The sequence below is a fragment of the Hyla sarda genome, chromosome 2 (genome assembly GCF_029499605.1).
Source record: "Hyla sarda isolate aHylSar1 chromosome 2, aHylSar1.hap1, whole genome shotgun sequence".
NCBI classification, from domain to species: Eukaryota; Metazoa; Chordata; class Amphibia; order Anura; family Hylidae; genus Hyla; species Hyla sarda.
In genome coordinates this window covers 52,669,031-52,687,074 of record NC_079190.1, presented here as the reverse complement: position 1 = coordinate 52,687,074, position 18,044 = coordinate 52,669,031, and the positions used below count along the sequence as shown (strand labels likewise).

Genomic DNA, 18,044 nt, shown 5'->3' with positions numbered 1-18,044 from the left:
TGAGTTCTGGCCAACACTTTGACATCCATATGAGGCTTGCACTTGGTCTGTGATGTCACATCAATTGGGGAGGGTATGGCCTTGACATTACTTGGGCATGCATTGTGCCCACATTGTGACATCACTGAGAGAATGCATTATGCCTGCACTGTGATGTCACTATGAACTTGTATTATGTCTGCACTATGACATCATTGTGGGTTTGCCTTATGCCTGCAATCTGACATCAAGTCAATAAGTGCATTATACCTTTTGTATTGTAAATGTATTATGACATTTAACTATTGTCCTTGTACTGTGACATATGATTATGTACATGGATAATTCACTATAAGTTTTGTTTTGAATTCCCAGCTGAAGACAGCCATGCTATTACAGGGTCCCACACTTTGTTGTTTACTGTAACTTCACTGAAGCCCTTATAACTTACTTAGCCAACCCATTTTTGACAGACTGCGTTTAGGCTACATTGAGATGCAGCAGGAATGGTGGAGCCTTTGGCGGCACCATTACCGAATTATGTGAATCAGACCTTTATTTAGTAACTAGCTGAGTATGCGGCGTTGCACGGTTTTTCCTTCCTAATCCTTGTTGTGGAGGAAACTCAACAGAGGAAGCTTTGGACTTCATATCCTGTCCTCATATCCCAACCCCATATCCCGTCCTCCTTATCCCGTCCTCCTTATCCCATCCTCCTTATCCCTACCCCTTATCCCTACCCGTAATATGTGTACCAGTTATTGAAATATCTCCAGCCGTACGGAAGTTATGTGGGAACATACATTTCCCATTGATTTGCATGGGACTTTAAACAAAATTCTGCCCCTCACAAATGGGGGTAGTTAAGGGTTACATTAACTATCCTATATTTTAAGTGGACATATAAGTAACATGTGACCAAGTATTATGGAAATATCTCCAGCCATTTGGAAGTTATGCAGTAACATATATTTCCCTTAGACTTGTATGGGACTTTAAACAAAAACCCCGACCCTGCCCAATGGGGGTGAGTAAAGGTTAAATCACCTATCCTATGTTTGTTGTTGACATATAAGTAACATGTGTGCCAAGTTTCATGTTAATATCTTTTGCCGTTTGGAAGTTTTTGTGGAACATACACTCAGACATACATACATACACACACACATACATATACACACACACATCTTTAGCTGTTTGGACGTGATGCTGGAATGTACACACATATGTACATATACAAACACACACACACACACACGTTGAGTTATATATATATATATATATATATATATATATATATATATATATATACACGAGCAAAAAAGGAAGGGGCATGAAATGTTTAACCCCGTTACCTTCTGCCGCCTTTTCTCTTTCCTTTTGTCTTCTGTGTCTTGTAGCATCTTCTCTTTCCAAAGGTCAAAGAAATAAGAAGGATCCGTGTAAATCTTCAGGCCATCCTTCCTGTCATCCCTGACAGCACAAAACCACAGGAATAGATGTTAATTACTAAACTCCCAGTAGGAGCCATTGACATATAGAAGGATCACATAGGAAATGGTGTAATAAGGACATATATAGCGTACACTAAAGCGTAAGTTCGATGATGGTTCGGCAGCAGAAAATCTGTTTCAATTATGGAAGTCCCGATACCGATACAGGTATCGGGACCGATACTGGATATTTGCACGAGTACTTGTACTCCTGCAAATGTCCCAGATACCTAATCCGATACTTGCAGGAGGGACCCCTACCGGCAGGTATCATGGACGTGCCGAACTATGCAGCCAGCAGCTGAACGTGCATCATAGCCGGGACCTGTGGCTAATGCCGAACATCACCGATCGGGGTGATGTCCGGCATTAACCTTTTAGACGCCGCAATCAAAGTTGATTGCAGCGTCTAAAAGTCCTGAACTTAAGTGCCAGTAGCTCGGGGTAGCACGGTGAAATCGCGGTGTCCCGATCAGCTGTGATAACGGCCAGAGGTCCCTTACCGTCCTCTGTGCCATCCAGTCATCACTCCTTTACTACTGCTAGCCATGGCATGCAGTAGTAAAGGAATGCCGATAACACTGATCAATGCTGTGCTATGGCATAACATTGATCAGTGTATGCAATCTACAGATTGCCTGTAATAGTGTCCTAATAATAATAATGATAAATGTGAATTAACCCCTTCCCTAATAAAAAAAATTGAATCACCCCCACCCGCATTTAAATTAAAAAAAAAAAAAAAAAAACTTCCTCTATCCTCTAAAAAAAAATAAAAATAAAACTTTTTCACATAAAAATATATATAAAAAAAAAACCATCCCATGACATAGAAAAAAGTTTTGGTAATTGGTATCTGTGAGTTGTTAAAAAAAATAAAAGTATCATTACTCGGTCTTAAAAAAAAAAAAAAAAAAAAAAAAAAAAAAAAAAAAAAAAAAAAAAATGGGGTTGAGACATCTCTAGTTTAAATCTTGAGACCTGAGCGATCACGATGCAGATTTTCGGGATGCAGATTTGCTGGATTTCCTGCTGCCAAACCATCAGTGTTATGCTTTAGGGTGCGTTGACACGTGCGTATTTTTGCTGCAGATGTCTCCAATGTGTAAATGCACTCTGAAGGAAAATCAACTGGTGCCAGAAAGTTAAACTGATTTGTAATTTACTTCTATATAAAAATCTTAATGCTTCCCATACTTATCAGCTGCTGTATAATACAGAAGAAGTTGTGTAGTTCTTTCCAGTCTGACCACAGGGCTCTCTGCTGACACCTCTGTCCATGTCAGGAACTGTCCAGGGCAGGAGAAAATCCCCATAGCAAACCTATCCTGCTCTGGACAGTTCCTGACACGGACACAGGTGTCAGCAGAGAGCACTGTGGTCAGACTGGAAACAACTACACTACTTCCTCTGGAGTATACAGCAGCTGATAAGTAATAGAAAGCTCTAGATTTCTAAACAGAAGAAATTCACAAACCTGTGTAACTTTCTTGCACCAGTTGATTTGAATTTTTTTTTCCTCCAGAGTATCACTTTAAAGAAATATCTGCCATGACATTGCAATAAAAAAATGCCTCTTAACCCAGCCCACTGCTGAAGCATTGTACAAGTGGATGGCAGTCACATAACTAGGGTCATCGGTATGTCACTTACCTGTATGGTGACAGTATATTAAGAGGCGGTGGTTTGTCACAAGTGTTATAGATGTCAGTGATCGGGTGAGGAATGCTGTTCTTGGAGACCACTTGTTGGTCTTGGATGGTTGAACTCTTGAAGGCTTTGCGCATGTTAATATCTTGGAGGGAAACTAGAATTAAAGATCAAAAGGAAAGAATTATATAATAGCAATGATTGGCATGTTCAGCCTTGGCAAACATACATGTCTAACTGTTCAGACCCCCACCAATCAGGAGAATGAGCCAGGAGAAAGAAGTCTGTGCGGCTGCGCACTCCTCTCCCTGCTCTGTGTCACCTGATCAAGTCACGCTCCATAGACTTATATTGAAAGTGTGTCTCGATCACATGGCACAGAGCCAGGAGTGTGTGCGCCAAGCCTGAACCTCTCCTCGCTCGTTCTCCTGATCAGAGGTGGTCTTAAATGTGACATGCCAAAAGTTTTTAAAGTGACATGAACACTTTAATAAAGGGGTTATGCAGCATTAGAAAAACATAGCTGCTTTCTTCCAGAAACAGCGCCACTCTCATCCTCAGTTTTTGTGGTGAATCAAAACTTTTCATATGCCTTTAGGAAGTGTTTCCAAACTAATGCGCCTCCAGCTGTTAGAAAACACTGCTCTGGAACATGGCAAAAGTTTTTTTAAGGGACAGTGGCCATTTAAGGTACTCAAACACTTTAGATAAAAGTTGGACAACCCAATCATTGAATTTGGCAGGACTGGCCGACTGACTTAAAGGGGTACTCCGCTGCTCAGCGTTTGGAAAAACTGTTCCGAACTCTGGTGCCGGCGTCGGGAGCTCGTGATGTCAAAGCCCCGCCCCCTCATCAAACCCCTCCCCCTCAATGCAAGTCTATGGGAGGAGGCGTGACAGTTGTCTTCTCAAACGAATTCCTTTAAATGGAAAATAGAGGATTTAATAACTTATAATACCCAAAGGGGTATTATATCTGTTGGAATGCAGATGCAAAAAACAATATATAGGAAGAACTAAAAGAGCACTAAAAACCAGAATCTCAGAACATGTGAATAATATAAAAAAAAAAAGATAACCCCAAACACCCCCTTTCAGCACATTTAGCTGCAGTTCATAATAAAGAATTATTCAGTTTATCATTTACAGGCCTCAAAGTTATTAAAAAAAGATTGGAGAGGGGGTAGTTATATGATTAAAAAGTCAAAAGTAAGAAAATAGATGAGTTTGATACTTTGGAACCGAGCTGTTTGTTTTTTTTGTTAGGTGACTGGTTTAGAATCGGTCAGCAAGCCTTTTTAATCTGGTTGGCTGGCCGGTCCTGACCTAGTCACCTCCCTTTGTTCTTCAATGCAGAAGAAGGTTCAAGTTTATTTATTTTCTTTTTTATCTCATTATTATTTCTATTCTATGGCATTCATAATATTTATATTTATTTTCATAGTTATTTTCTATTTTTAGCATAATATTATTATTCTTTATTTTTATATTTAACATTAATTTATTTTCCTATATATTTCATTATCAATATTAGTATGTATATTATTTTTATGTTGTAGGTTGAGACTATTAGGGATCGATATTTCCATTCTCTGGTTCAGGAGGGCAATGTATCCCATTTCATTTTATACATTTTGAACAATTCCGTTTGTTGTTAGCCATTGGATGTTTGTTACCCTAAGGCTAAGTTTCCACTTGTTTTTTTTTCTGGCAGTTTTTGGATATCTGCCACTGCAGTTTTTGAGCCAAAGTCAGAAGTGGATCCATAAGGGAGGAGAAGTGTTAGTCCTTCCTTTATATGTCCTATTCCTTATTGATCCACTTCTGACTTTGGCTCAGAAACTGCAGTGGCAGATATCCAAAAACTATGGATTTACAGATATGTGTAGCTCAACCACAAAAAATGAGCGAGGTTAACTAAAAGCTCTCCCCCACAGAGAGATAAAAAAGTGATAGAAATGGGATATTAGTCCTCAGCTCAATATCAAAAAGATTAAATGGTGGATGTCTGGTATCAATAATAGAGAAAACAAAATTGGTATATAAAAATAATATTTAATATATATTAAATAGTGCGTTCCCGCAGGGCCCTACAGTGGCGCACAAATGGTTAAAAGATAATAAATATAAAAATGCAACAAGTTGTTACACTACAGAGCGAACATGTGTAGTACTAATAACACTCTTAATAACAAATGTATCTATTAAGGCTACCAGCCGTATAATGATACACTGAATGATACTGTAACATATAGTGTTACACTGATCAGAATGGTAGTAGATTCAGTGTGCACAAAAATAGAATAGGAACGTTCCTCCTGGAAAGAAAATGGCTTGATATCAAAAAAATAAATAAATGTACAAAATTTCCTGTGAATGGTAAAGATGACAGTCCTATAGATGGTGAAGTTGTATCCTGTAAAATAAATCCTAGGATTGTCCTGAAACAATGTCCTGTGATATAATCATATGCTGTAATAATTATGACATGCAGATCAGTTTGTATAATGGGTATTACAGCTGGATCGTTGTTACCAGTTTCTCCACTCCACAACCAAATGGCCTGCAAATGAAAATATGATAGCTGGCACAATTGTGCCACTCACCGCACCGCTGGTGGACAGATGGGCGATGGACAGATGTGCTCTAGCCGGGGCGGCGTGATGGTCGCAGGATGTGCAGCCGCTCTCACCGGCGAGCTGTCCCTTGGCGTCAGGTGTACTCTAGCAGGGGCGGAGTGTTGATCGCAAAGTGTACAGCCGCTCTCACCGGCGAGTTGTCTCTTGGCGTCTGACGTAGCAGGTCAGCTGATGGCAGGTCAGCTGACCTTGTGCGGGAGGCTAGTTGATACTGAATGACGTTAAATGTCAATAATGAGTGCAGATAGAAGTATTATTCCAATGGTGGAGGGCTCTGCAGCGGTTCAGCAGATGGATTTGAATGCAAGACCATGTAGTAAGTGGATGATGGATGATAAGTAGAGTCTCTCCAGAGAGGAACTGTCCGATCAGTGCTTGTATAACCGCAACTGTAGTGTGAACTGGACAGATATGCAAGGCTCAATCAGTCACAAACGCGTTTCGGGGTTCAAAGCAGAATAGTAGTGCCCCTTCCTCAGTGGTGTAGGGACACTACTAATCTGCTTTGAACCCCGAAACGCGTTTGATGACTGTGATTGAGCCTTGCATATCTGTCCAGTTCACACTACAGTTGCGGTTATACAAGCACTGATCGGACAGTTCCTCTCTGGAGAGACTCTACTTATTATCCATCATCCACTTACTACATGGTCTTGCATTCAAATCCATCTGCTGAACCGGTGCAGAGCCCTCCACCATTGGAATAATACTTCTATCTGCACGCATTATTGTCATCAGCTGACCTGCTACGTCAGACGCCAAGAGACAACTCGCCGGTGAGAGCGGCTGTACACTTTGCGATCATCACTCCACCGCGGCTAGAGTACACCTGATGCCAAGGGATAGCTCGCCGGTGAGAGCGGCTGCACATCCTGCGACCATCACGCCGCCCCGGCTAGAGCGCATCTGTCCATCGCCCATCTGTCCACCAGCGGTGCGGTGAGTGGCACAATTGTGCCAGCTATCATATTTTCATTTGCAGGCCATTTGGTTGTGGAGTGGAGAAACTGGTAACAATGATCCAGCTGTAATACCTACTATACAAACTGATCTGCATGTCATAATTGTTACAGCATATGATTATATCACAGGACATTGTTTCAGAACAATCCTAGGATTTATTTTACAGGATACAACTTCACCATCTATAGGACTGTCATCTTTACCATTCACAGGAAATTTTGTACATTTATTTATTTTTTTGATATCAAGCCATTTTCTTTCCAGTAGGAACGTTCCTATTCTATTTTTGTGCACACTGAATCTACTACCATTCTGATCAGTGTAACACTATATGTTACAGTATCATTCAGTGTATCATTATACGGCTGGTAGCCTTAATAGATACATTTGTTATTAAGAGTGTTATTAGTACTACACATGTTCGCTCTGTAGTGTAACAACTTGTTGCATTTTTATATTTATTATCTTTTAACCATTTGTGCGCCACCGTAGGGCCCTGCGGGAACGCATTATTTAATATATATTAAATATTATTTTTATATACCAATTTTGTTTTCTCTATTATTGATACCAGACATCCATCATTTAATCTTTTTGATATTGAGCTGAGGACTAATATCCCATAGATATCCAAAAACTGCCAGAAAAAAAACAAGTGGAAACTTAGCCTAAATATGAGTAGAGCGCAAACATGCCTACACATACCAGCCCGCTGTCTAGATTTTAAATATATAATCATGTCACCATTGTAGTTCATTAGAGACCATATGTGTATAAATAGACCGAACTAACATATTGTCCTTTAATATACCTACTGAAGAAAGGGTCAGATTTTTAATCTTGAAGCACCCTGAAACGCATCTAGGTGACAGCATAGCAGATCTGCTTATGAATTTACGGCATCCAATTCCCAGTTCCTGGATTCCAGCTACTTGGGGAACCCGTGACTCTGATGTCAGATGCCGCCCGAGCACTACAGCCATCATACGAGGGCCCAGACCTGCCGGTCCTGAGCGGTGCCAGTCCAACAACTGCGGCTCTCCTTGTGTGCTTTGCATCGAGACTATCAGCAGCAGCGCATTTTTACGATGAGTCTCCCCCTTACTTTGAAGGACCGCGGTATGAATCCAGCAAGATCGCTGTGAATAGTGTCCAGAAACTCTGCTATTGCGGTCAGCCAATTTGCCATCTAACTGAGGACAATTATAGGTGAGAACCACTTGTGATAACATATGTGAAATCCACCTTGATAACTATTGTGGCTGATTCAACCGGAACGGGACTTTTACTATTTTATGCCGGACTGTCAGATGCTGGAGTCCATACTCTATTAGGAGAACCATCATTTCCTGCATAATATCTATAGCAGTGAGTGTCATATTATATATATATATATATATATATATATATATATATATACCCACACACACATGCATATCTTTAACCCCTTAAGGACTCAGCCCATTTTGGCCTTAAGGACTCAGACAATTTAATTTTTACGTTTTCATTTTTTCCTCCTCGCCTTCTAAAAATCATAACTCTTTTATATTTTCATCCACAGACTAGTATGAGGGCTTGTTTTTTGCGCGACCAGTTGTCCTTTGTAATGACATAACTCATTATATCATAAAATGTATGGCGCAACCAAAAAACACTATTTTTGTGGGGAAATTAAAACGAAAAATGCAATTTTGCTAATTTTGGAAGGTTTTGTTTTCACGCCGTACAATTTATGGTAAAAATGACATGTGTTCTTTATTCTGAGGGTCAATACGATTAAAATGATACCCATTATTACATACTTTTATATTATTGTTGCGCTTAAAAAAAATCACAAACTTTTTAACCAAATTAGTATGTTTATAATCCCTTTATTTTGATGACCTCTAACTTTTTTATTTTTCCCTATAAGTGGCAGTATGGGGGCTCATTTTTTGCGCCATGATCTGTATTTTTTTTGATACCACATTTGCATATAAAAAACTTTTAATACATTTTTTATAATTTTTTTAAAATAAAATGTATTAAAAAAGTAGGAATTTTGGACTTTTTTTTATTTTTTTTCGTTCACGCTGTTCACCGTACGGGATCATTAACATTTTATTTTAATAGTTCGGACATTTACGCACGCGGCGATACCAAATATGTCTATAAAAAATGTTTTTTTACGCTTTTTGGGGGTAAAATAGGAAAAAACGGACGTTTTACTTTTTTATTGGGGGAGGGGATTTTTCACTTTTTTTTTACTTTGACTTTTACATTTTTTTTTACACTTGAATAGTCCCCATAGGGGACTATTCATAGCAATACCACGATTGCTAATACTGATCTGTTCTATGTATAGGATATAGAACAGATCAGTATTATCGGTCATCTCCTGCTCTGGTCTGCTCGATCACAGACCAGAGCAGGAGACACCGGGAGCCGCACGGAGGAAGGTGAGGGGACCTCTGTGCGGCGTTATGAATGATCGGATCCCCGCAGCAGCGCTGCGGGCGATCCGATCGTTTATTTAAATCGCGAACTGCCGCAGATGCCGGGATCTGTATTGATCCTGGCACCTGAGGGGTTAATGGCGGACGCCCGCGAGATCGCGGGCGTCGGCCATTGCCGGCGGGTCCCTGGCTGCGATCAGCAGCCGGGATCAGCCGCGCATGACACGGGCATCGCTCCGATGCCCGCGGTTATGCTTAGGACGTAAATGTACGTCCTGGTGCGTTAAGTACCACCTCACCAGGACGTACATTTACGTCCTGCGTCCTTAAGGGGTTAAAGTAATTTTATCATTGCATTGTATTTACTTCCCTACACAAGGGCCCTGTGTAGGGTTAGTTCTTGAATATATATTTATTTTAATAAAATATCATACGTATTTGACGTATTTTGATTTTTTAATTATCATGCACCAGCTAGACTGGTGAAATCCTTGAGGTTTTGGACAGATTAGTTAGGTGTCAACCAACCTTTTAAAGGGGTATTCCAGGATTTTTCATTTTATTTGACTATGCTACAGGGGCTGTAAAGTTAGTGTAGTTCATAATATAGTGTCTGTACCTGTGTGTGACGGTTTTCTCACAATTCTTATGTGATTTTCACCCCAATATTTATTTTTACCAGCATACAAAATGACTGTTGTCTCAGATTTTTCCCACGTTGCAATGCGGCCGAGACCTGACTCACTAGTCAGCTGATGACAGGGAGCCTGTCTGCTTCAATGGGTGGAGCGATCAATCTTCAACTAATGCAACAGCTGTAGGCATCCTGATTGAAAACCACAGGTCTTATGTTTCAATGGGTGGGGTGGCTGATGTGTGGGAGGGAGGAAAATGGAATTGTGGGATTTGTAGTAAAAAAAAGAAAAAGAAAACAGGAAATACTAGTTCACAAAAAGCTAGCCACAGTATTATAGTAATCTCACAACATAGCCATTTAGTCCCAAGACAAGCGCAGATCCTTCCTAAGCATGTCCATTACTGTCTGCCAGGTACGTACTAAAATCACCTTATTGTGGAGAACCCCTTAAGCTCCTGCAATCTAGAAGGAGCAGGTCAGGAGCCTGGTTGTCAAAAACACCCCAGGACCCTAAAATAAAATATAGAAGCAGCTTCGAACTAATTTAATCCTCTCTTCTGAAGTCTGCATAGTGCTTAGTGAGGGCTGTGTAGTAAACAGTAGTAGTGGCAATGCACCCGATGATCAGGGGATACCCCATGGCATTACAGAGTTGCTGGGTCTAAACAGTAACTAATGCCATGACAAGGGACCTGCACAAGTTACCAAAACTGTATTAAAAAAAAAAAAAAAGGTAATTAATAAATTAATAGTATGTGGGATCGTCCCCAAAGGAATTGAAGTCCTCAATTTATATAGTGCTGACATATGCTGCAACACTGTACAGAGATTATCACTTCAATTCCATTAGAGTTCATAACCTGATTTGCTCCCAGGACACCAACGCTGCAGGAAAACATGTACTAACCACTGAGCACTGCCCAGTGCGGGGGGCCCGGCGCGATCATACATCTTATCCCCTAAGATTTTTAGGGCTGGGGTACCCCTTTAAACAAATAATTAAACAGATTAATTGGTTACAAAAATTTATAAATTCATCAAAAAAATTAAATGTAAAACCATGTGTTTGAAATTGCTATTAATTGTCAGGTCATTTAGGATGGAAACACTCAGTGATTGAATAGAGCAGTGGTCTTCAACCTGCGGACCTTCAGATGTTGAAAAACTACAACTCCCAGCATGCCCGGACAGCCGTTGTCTGTCCGGGCATGCTGGGAGTTGTAGTTTTGCAACATCTGGAGGTCCGCAGGTTGAAGACCACTGGAATAGAGGTAACAAAACTAGAACAAACCAGTCCATAGTAGTGAATACTTGGATTAAAGGGGTTAGCCAGGAAAAAACTTTTCTAGAAAGTTAAACAGATTTGTAAATTACTTCTATACTTTTTTTTTAATCCTTTCAGTACTTATGAGCTTCTGAAGTTAAGGTTGTTCTTTTCTGTTTAAGTGCTCTCTGATGACACGTGTATCGGGAACCGCCCAGTTTAGAAGCAAATCCTCATAGCAAACCTCTTCTAAACTGGGCGGTTCCCGAGACACGTCATCAGGGATATATATAAACTTTTTTCCTGGATAACCCCTTTAACCCCTTAAGGATTCAGCCCATTTTGGCCTTAAGGACTCAGACAATAAAATTTTTACGTTTTCGTTTTTTCTTCCTCGCCTTCTAAAAATCATAACTCTTTTATATTTTCATCCACAGACTAGTATGAGGGCTTGTTTTTTGCGCGACCAGTTGTCCTTTGTAATGACATCACTCATTATATCATAAAATGTATGGCGCAACCAAAAAACACTATTTTTGTGGTGAAATTAAAAAGAAAAAACACAATTTTGCTAATTTTGGAAGGTTTCGTTTTCACGCCGTACAATTTATGGTAAAAATGACGTGTGTTCTTTATTCTGAGGGTCAATACGATTAAAATGATACCCATTATTACATACTTTTATATTATTGTTGTGCTTAAAAAAAAAATCACACATTTTTTAACCAAATTAGTACATTTATAATCCCTTTATTTTGATGACCTATAACTTTTTTATTTTTCCGTATAAGCGGCGGTATGAGGGCACATTTTTTGCGCCAGGATCTGTACTTTTTTTGATACCTCATTTGCATATAAAAAACTTTTAATCAATTTTTTATAATTTTTTTTAAATAAAATGTATTAAAAAAGTAGCAATTTTTGACTTTTTTTTTTATTTTTACGTTCACGCCGTTCACCGTACGGGATCATTAACATTTTATTTTAATAGTTCGGACATTTACGCACGCGGCGATACCAAATAGGTCTTAAATTTTTTACGCTTTTTGGGGGTAAAATAGGAAAAAACTGACGTTTTACTTTTTTATTGGGGGAGGGGATTTTTCACTTTTTATTTACTTTTAATTTAACATTTTTTTTTATACGCTTGAATAGTTCCCATAGGGGACTATTCATAGCAATACCATGATTGCTAATACTGATCTGTTCTATGTATAGGACATAGAACAGATCAGTGTTATCGGCGATCTTCTGCTCTGGTCTGCTCGTTCTCAGACCAGAGCAGAAGACGCCGGGAGCCGGACAAAGGCAGGTGAGGGGACCTCCGTGCGGCGTTCTGAATGATCGGATCCCCGCAGCAGCGCTGCGGGCGATCAGATCATCCATTGAAATCGCGTACTGCTGCAGATGCCGGGATCTGTATTGATCCCGGCATCTGAGGGGTTAATGGCGGACGCCCGCGAGATCGCGGGCGTCGGCCATTGCCGGCGGGTCCCTGGCTGCGATCAGCAGCCGGGATCAGCCGCGCATGACACGTTCCGATGCCCATGGTTATGTAAAGGACTTAAATGTACGTCCTGGTGAGTTAAGTACCGCCGCACCAGGACGTACATTTACGTCCTGCGTCCTTAAGGGGTTAATGCTGTGCTGCAACCGTCCAGCAGGCAGCAGTAAAAGCTTTATTTTAACTATGGGAAGTAACTATAATAGATACAGTACTATGGGGAAAGCTCTTCAATGCATCTACAGACAATTTTCACAAATACATTGCTTAAACTGTGACTTAAAAGCGCCCGATTGTCCATAAATGCACATTTATTTAATCTTTTCCTGGAGAAGTCATCCATGGTGAAGTTGTTTTTCCCAAGCCTCAGAGTGTGACGCGGCTGATTACACATTTTCTCGTACAATCATGTTATGGGTTATAATTTTCTCCTATCTGTCCTCCCCCAGCTTCCTATCGGCAACATCCGTCTGGCTTTTATACACAGTGATCCAGACCTGCCAGCGGGACTTCTCTCACCTCATAATTTCTTTTCACAGCTTGAAGATCCTCCAGAAAGCTTCCGCACCTTCCTCCCCCTTCAGATGTGAGTCCACCCCGCTGCTAATCTACGCTCCGCACTCATCAATGGCTTCTTACACAGTTCACAGCCAATACCTTCTAGGATCACATGCAGGGTACTACAAGGCACTACCACAAAGGGCAGACCCAACATATTGTTCTCTCTTACAGGCTGAGCCCTGTAGGAAACATTTCCGCTTAATGATAAATAAAGCCCTTTGTATCAACCATTGCCTTCTATATGGAAGATGCAAAAATTTTTTTTTATAAATTTCAGACTGCTAAGAAAAAGACAAAGCTAGCAACCCCCTAATGTTTATTAGAGTTTAGGATGAAATCATAAATATCTGCCATTATTTCTACATTAGTACTAGACTAGGGCACTAGAGAGTAAAACTAAAAATGTATGAGAAAATAGTATTTAAATGACCCACGATATACATGTAAGGCTGGGTTCACATCACGTTTTCTCCCATACGGGAGCGCATACTGCAGGGGGGAGTTAAAACCTCGCGCTCCCATATGCCTTTCTATGTGCTCCCGTATGTAATTCATTTCAATGAGCCGGCCGGAGTGAAACCTTCGGTCCGGTCGGCAAATTTTTTCCCTGTATGCGCTTTTACAACAGGACCTAAAACCGTGGTTGACCACAGTTTTAGGTCCGTGGAAAAATCGCATACGGGGCAAAAAGGAGCTGACCTAAAGTTTCACTGCGGTCGGCTCATTGAAATGAATTACATACGGGAGCACATAGAAAGGCATATGGGAGCGCGAGGTTTTAGCTCCCCCCTGCAGTATGCGCTCCCGTATGGGAGAAAACGTGATGTGAACCCAGCCTTAAGTAATATACAGGGTGAGCCATTTATATGGATACACCTTAATAAAATGGGAATGGTTGGTGATGTTAACTTCCTGTTTGTGGCACATTAGTATATGTGAGGGGGGAAACTTTTCAAGATGGGTGCTGACCATGGCGGCCATGTTGAATCCAACTTTTGTTTTTTCAACAGGAAGAGGGTCATGTGACACATCAAACTTATTGTGAATTTCACAAGTAAAACAATGATGTGCTTGGTTTTAACATAACTTTATTCTTTCATGAGTTATTTACAAGTTTCTGACCACTTATAAAATGTGTTCAATGTGCTGCCATTGTGTTGGATTGTCAATGCAACCCTCTTCTCCCACTCTTCACACACTGATAGCAACACCGCAGGAGAAATGCTAGCACAGGCTTCCAGTACCCGTATACACTGCTATATACTACTATATACACCGCAGGAGAAATGCTAGCACAGGCTTCCAGTATCCATATACACTGCTATATACTACTTTTTACACCGCAGGAGAAATGCTAGCACAGGCTTCCAGTATCCATATACACTGCTATATACTACTATATACACTGCAGGAGAAATGCTAGCACAGGCTTCCAGTATCCGTAGTTTCAGGAGTTGCACATCTCGTATCTTCACAGCATAGACAATTGCCTTCAGATGACCCCAAAGATAAAAGTCTAAGGGGGTCAGATCGGGAGACCATTACACTGGCCCACGACAACCAATCCACTTTCCAGGAAACTGTCCATCTAGGTATGTTCGGACCTGACACCCATAATGTGGTGGTGCACCATCTTGATGGAAAAACTCAGGGAACGTGCCAGCTTCAGTGCATAAAGAGGGAAACACATCATCATGTAGCAATTTCACATATCCAGTGGGCTTGAGGTTTCCATTGATGAAGAATGGACCCACTATCTTTGTACCCCATATATCACACCATATCATCAATTTTTGTGTTCCAACAGTCTTGGAGGGATCTATCCAATGTGGGTTAGTGTCAGACCAATAGCGGTGGTTTTGTTTGTTAACTTCACCATTCACATAAAAGTTTGCCTCATCACTGAACAAAATCTTCTGCGTAAACTGAGGGTCCTGTTCCAATTTTTGTTTTGCCCATTCTGCAGCACCTGAAACTACGGATACTGGAAGCCTGTGCTAGCATTTCTCCTGTGATGTATATAGTAGTATATAGCAGTGTATACGGATACTGGAAGCCTGTGCTAGCATTTCTCCTCCGGTGTATACAGTAGTATATAGCAGTGTATACGGATACTGGAAGCCTGTGCTAGCATTTCTCCTCCGGTGTATACAGTAGTATATAGCAGTGTATACGGATACTGGAAGCCTGTGCTAGCATTTCTCCTCCGGTGTATATAGCAGTGTATAGCAGTGTATATGGATACTGGAAGCCTGTGCTAGCATTTCTCCTCCGGTGTATATAGTAGTAAATAGCAGTGTATACGGATACTGGAAGCCTGTGCTAGCATTTCTCCTGCGGTGTATATAGTAGTAAATAGCAGTGTATACGGATACTGGAAGCCTGTGCTAGCATTTCTCCTGCAGTGTATATAGTAGTATATAGCAGTGTATATGGATACTGGAAGCCTGTGCTAGCATTTCTCCTGCGGTGTATATAGTAGTATATAGCAGTGTATATGGATACTGGAAGCCTGTGCTAGCATTTCTCCTGCGGTGTTGCTATCAGTGTGTGAAGAGTGGGAGAAGAGGGTTGCATTGACAATCCAACACAATGGGCAGCACATTGAACACATTATATAAGTGGTCAGAAACTTGTAAATAACTCATGAAAGAATAAAGTTACGTTAAAACCAAGCACATCATTGTATTTCTTGTGAAATTCACAATAAGTTTGATGTGTCACATGACCCTCTTCCTATTGAAAAAACAAAAGTTGGATTCAAAATGGCCGACTTCAAAATGGCCGCCATGGTCACCACCCATCTTGAAAAGTTTCCCCCCTCACATATACTAATGTGCCACAAACATTATCGGTTTGGCCGATATTCACGATTTTGGATGTTATCGGCAATTACCTTGCCGATAATCCGATAATGCCCCTCCCCCCGCACCTCCCACCACCGTGCCGCACCGCACCCCCCACCACCGTGCCGCACACCCGCGGTCAGAGACCGTCTCCGCCGCTGCCCCATTGCCTCCCCCATTCCCGGTTTTATAATTACCTGTTCCCGGGGATCACGCTATCTTTGGCTCCTGCGCGTCCTGTGTTACGCTGTACGCTGCGCAGCACAATGACGAGTGACGTCCTCAACAAGACGTCACGGTAAGTGCGCACAGTGACAGCTCAGGAGGACGACGCAGGAGCCAGAAGAAGTGCGGACCCCAGGCCCAGGTAATTATAAAACCGGGGATGAGGGAGGCAATGGGGCAGCGGCGGTCTATGGCCAGGGCGGGGCGGCGCAGTGGTGGTGGAGGGGGGGTTGATTGCGATGCGGTGGGGGGTTGGGGGGAGGGGAGGTGGCGGTCATAGGACTCATGACAGGCAGGGGGAGAAAAGTGGGCGGCAGTCTCTGGCACTCCAAAAGCCGCTGCAGTTCATTGATTTAAAGCGCCCGCTTTAAATCAATGATCTGCAGCGGTGTCACCGGGAGGGGGGGTAAAAATAGCCGTTAACTTATACCGGAATATCGGTATAAGTTATCGGCTATCGGCCCTAACCTCAAAGAGAGTATCGGCGCTAAAAAAACGATATCGGTTGATCCCTAATATATACGCACATTATATTTATACACATATATATACATACACACACACACACACACACACACACACATATTTGGGTTGTGCTGCTTCATCCCTTGTAAATTTTATATATTATATATATATATATATACATATACATATACATATATATACATACACATACACACACACCTATATACATTATATATATTGCCTAGTATATTGCCTACGCAAGTAACCTGCAGTTCCACACACCCACAGGTATGGCGCTGTTTTTAGAGAAAAGCAGCCATGTTTCTGTAATCCTGGACAACCTCTGCTTTCCATTGGAGTGAATGGAGCGAAGTTGTAGAATCCCACACAGCCCGAGGACAAGTGTGGCACTGTCTGCTGGAACAAAGGTCCTATGTTTTCCTAATCCTGGATAACCTCTTAACTGTGAGAATACTTTTACTATCAGTATAGTACGTGTGGGAGGACTTTTGGCTGCTTGTGAATTAGCCTGAACAAGTTTTCATACAAATGATGTAGATACAGTGAGCAACAAATATGCTGGCGGCCAATTAACGTTTGATATAGCGACGGCACGCTCGGCTACCTAGGAGGACAGTGGCGCCCCCCGCTGTGAGGCAGCTGCTGCCGGGTAATTAATAGCATTTGTACAGAACTCTCCCCCAATAGAGCAGCTTCTGTGCAGTCACCCACCCTCTTCCACCGTCGAATCCAGCTGGGTGACTTTGACAGCGAGCCGATCGATTCGGTCTTGAAGAGAATTTGCTCTGATGTAGAAAGTATTCGCCTCATTAAACAACTCGCCAAATATGTCTTCTGCATGTTTGCCTGCCAAACAAAGAATAATATGTCAACACACAACGGCACCGAGTGCTGATCTGACGCCTCCTTATGTCCCTCCCAGAACACTCATAACTCATCTTATTCTTCTACAGTTTACAAGGGACCTATTACAGGTGAACAACAGAATTATCTACCGTATATACTCGAGTATAAGCCGACCCAAATATAAGCAGAGGCCCCTAATTTCACCCCAAAACCAAGGAAAAAAAAGTTATTGTCCCCACTATAAGCCTAGGGTGGGAAATACATCATCCCCCCCCATGTCATCATCTCACCCCCCCCCCCTTCATCATCACCGCCTGTCAATCCCTTCATCAGTGGTCTTCAACCTGCGGACCTCCAGATGTTGCAAAACTACAACTCCCAGCATGCCTGGACATCCATCGTTTTGAAACATCTGGAGGTCCGCAGGTTGAAGACCACTGCGGCCTTCGTCATCATCCAGACCCCCCTTTAGTTTTCTACTCCCCTCCCCTCAGTGGTAAGGAAGGGTGAGCTGGT

At 41.6% G+C, this 18,044-nt stretch overlaps 2 protein-coding genes across 5 annotated transcripts in view; one reads left to right on the top strand and one right to left on the bottom strand.

Moving 5' to 3' along the window:
- The window catches only part of WASF3 (WASP family member 3), a 66,474-nt gene that overhangs the window by 10,939 nt on the left and 37,491 nt on the right, over positions 1-18,044 (bottom strand). For all 4 annotated transcript variants that reach the window (XM_056561790.1, XM_056561793.1, XM_056561792.1 and 1 more), the window contains exons 3-5: positions 17,394-17,528; positions 3,126-3,279; positions 1,335-1,452 (exon numbers count right to left, since the gene is read on the bottom strand). In XM_056561790.1, the coding sequence (XP_056417765.1) occupies positions 1,335-1,452; positions 3,126-3,279; positions 17,394-17,528 (407 nt within the window). The remainder of the gene's footprint in view (positions 1-1,334; positions 1,453-3,125; positions 3,280-17,393; positions 17,529-18,044) is intronic.
- LOC130358487 (uncharacterized) lies at positions 7,615-13,569 on the top strand. The gene is made up of 2 exons (XM_056561797.1): positions 7,615-7,933; positions 13,014-13,569. Exons 1-2 carry the CDS (start codon positions 7,677-7,679, stop codon positions 13,393-13,395), a joined length of 639 nt encoding a protein of 212 aa, XP_056417772.1. The 5' UTR covers positions 7,615-7,676; the 3' UTR covers positions 13,396-13,569.

What these genes read in the sequence shown, in the direction of transcription:
- LOC130358487 (XM_056561797.1), top strand. Translation starts at nt 7,677, where the DNA reads ATGTCAGATGCCGCCCGAGCACTACAGCCATCATACGAGGGCCCAGAC. An exon ending in CTAACTGAGGACAATTATAG is followed by an intron (nt 7,934 to 13,013) that starts GTGAGAACCACT and finishes GTCCTCCCCCAG; the next exon opens with CTTCCTATCGGCAACATCCG.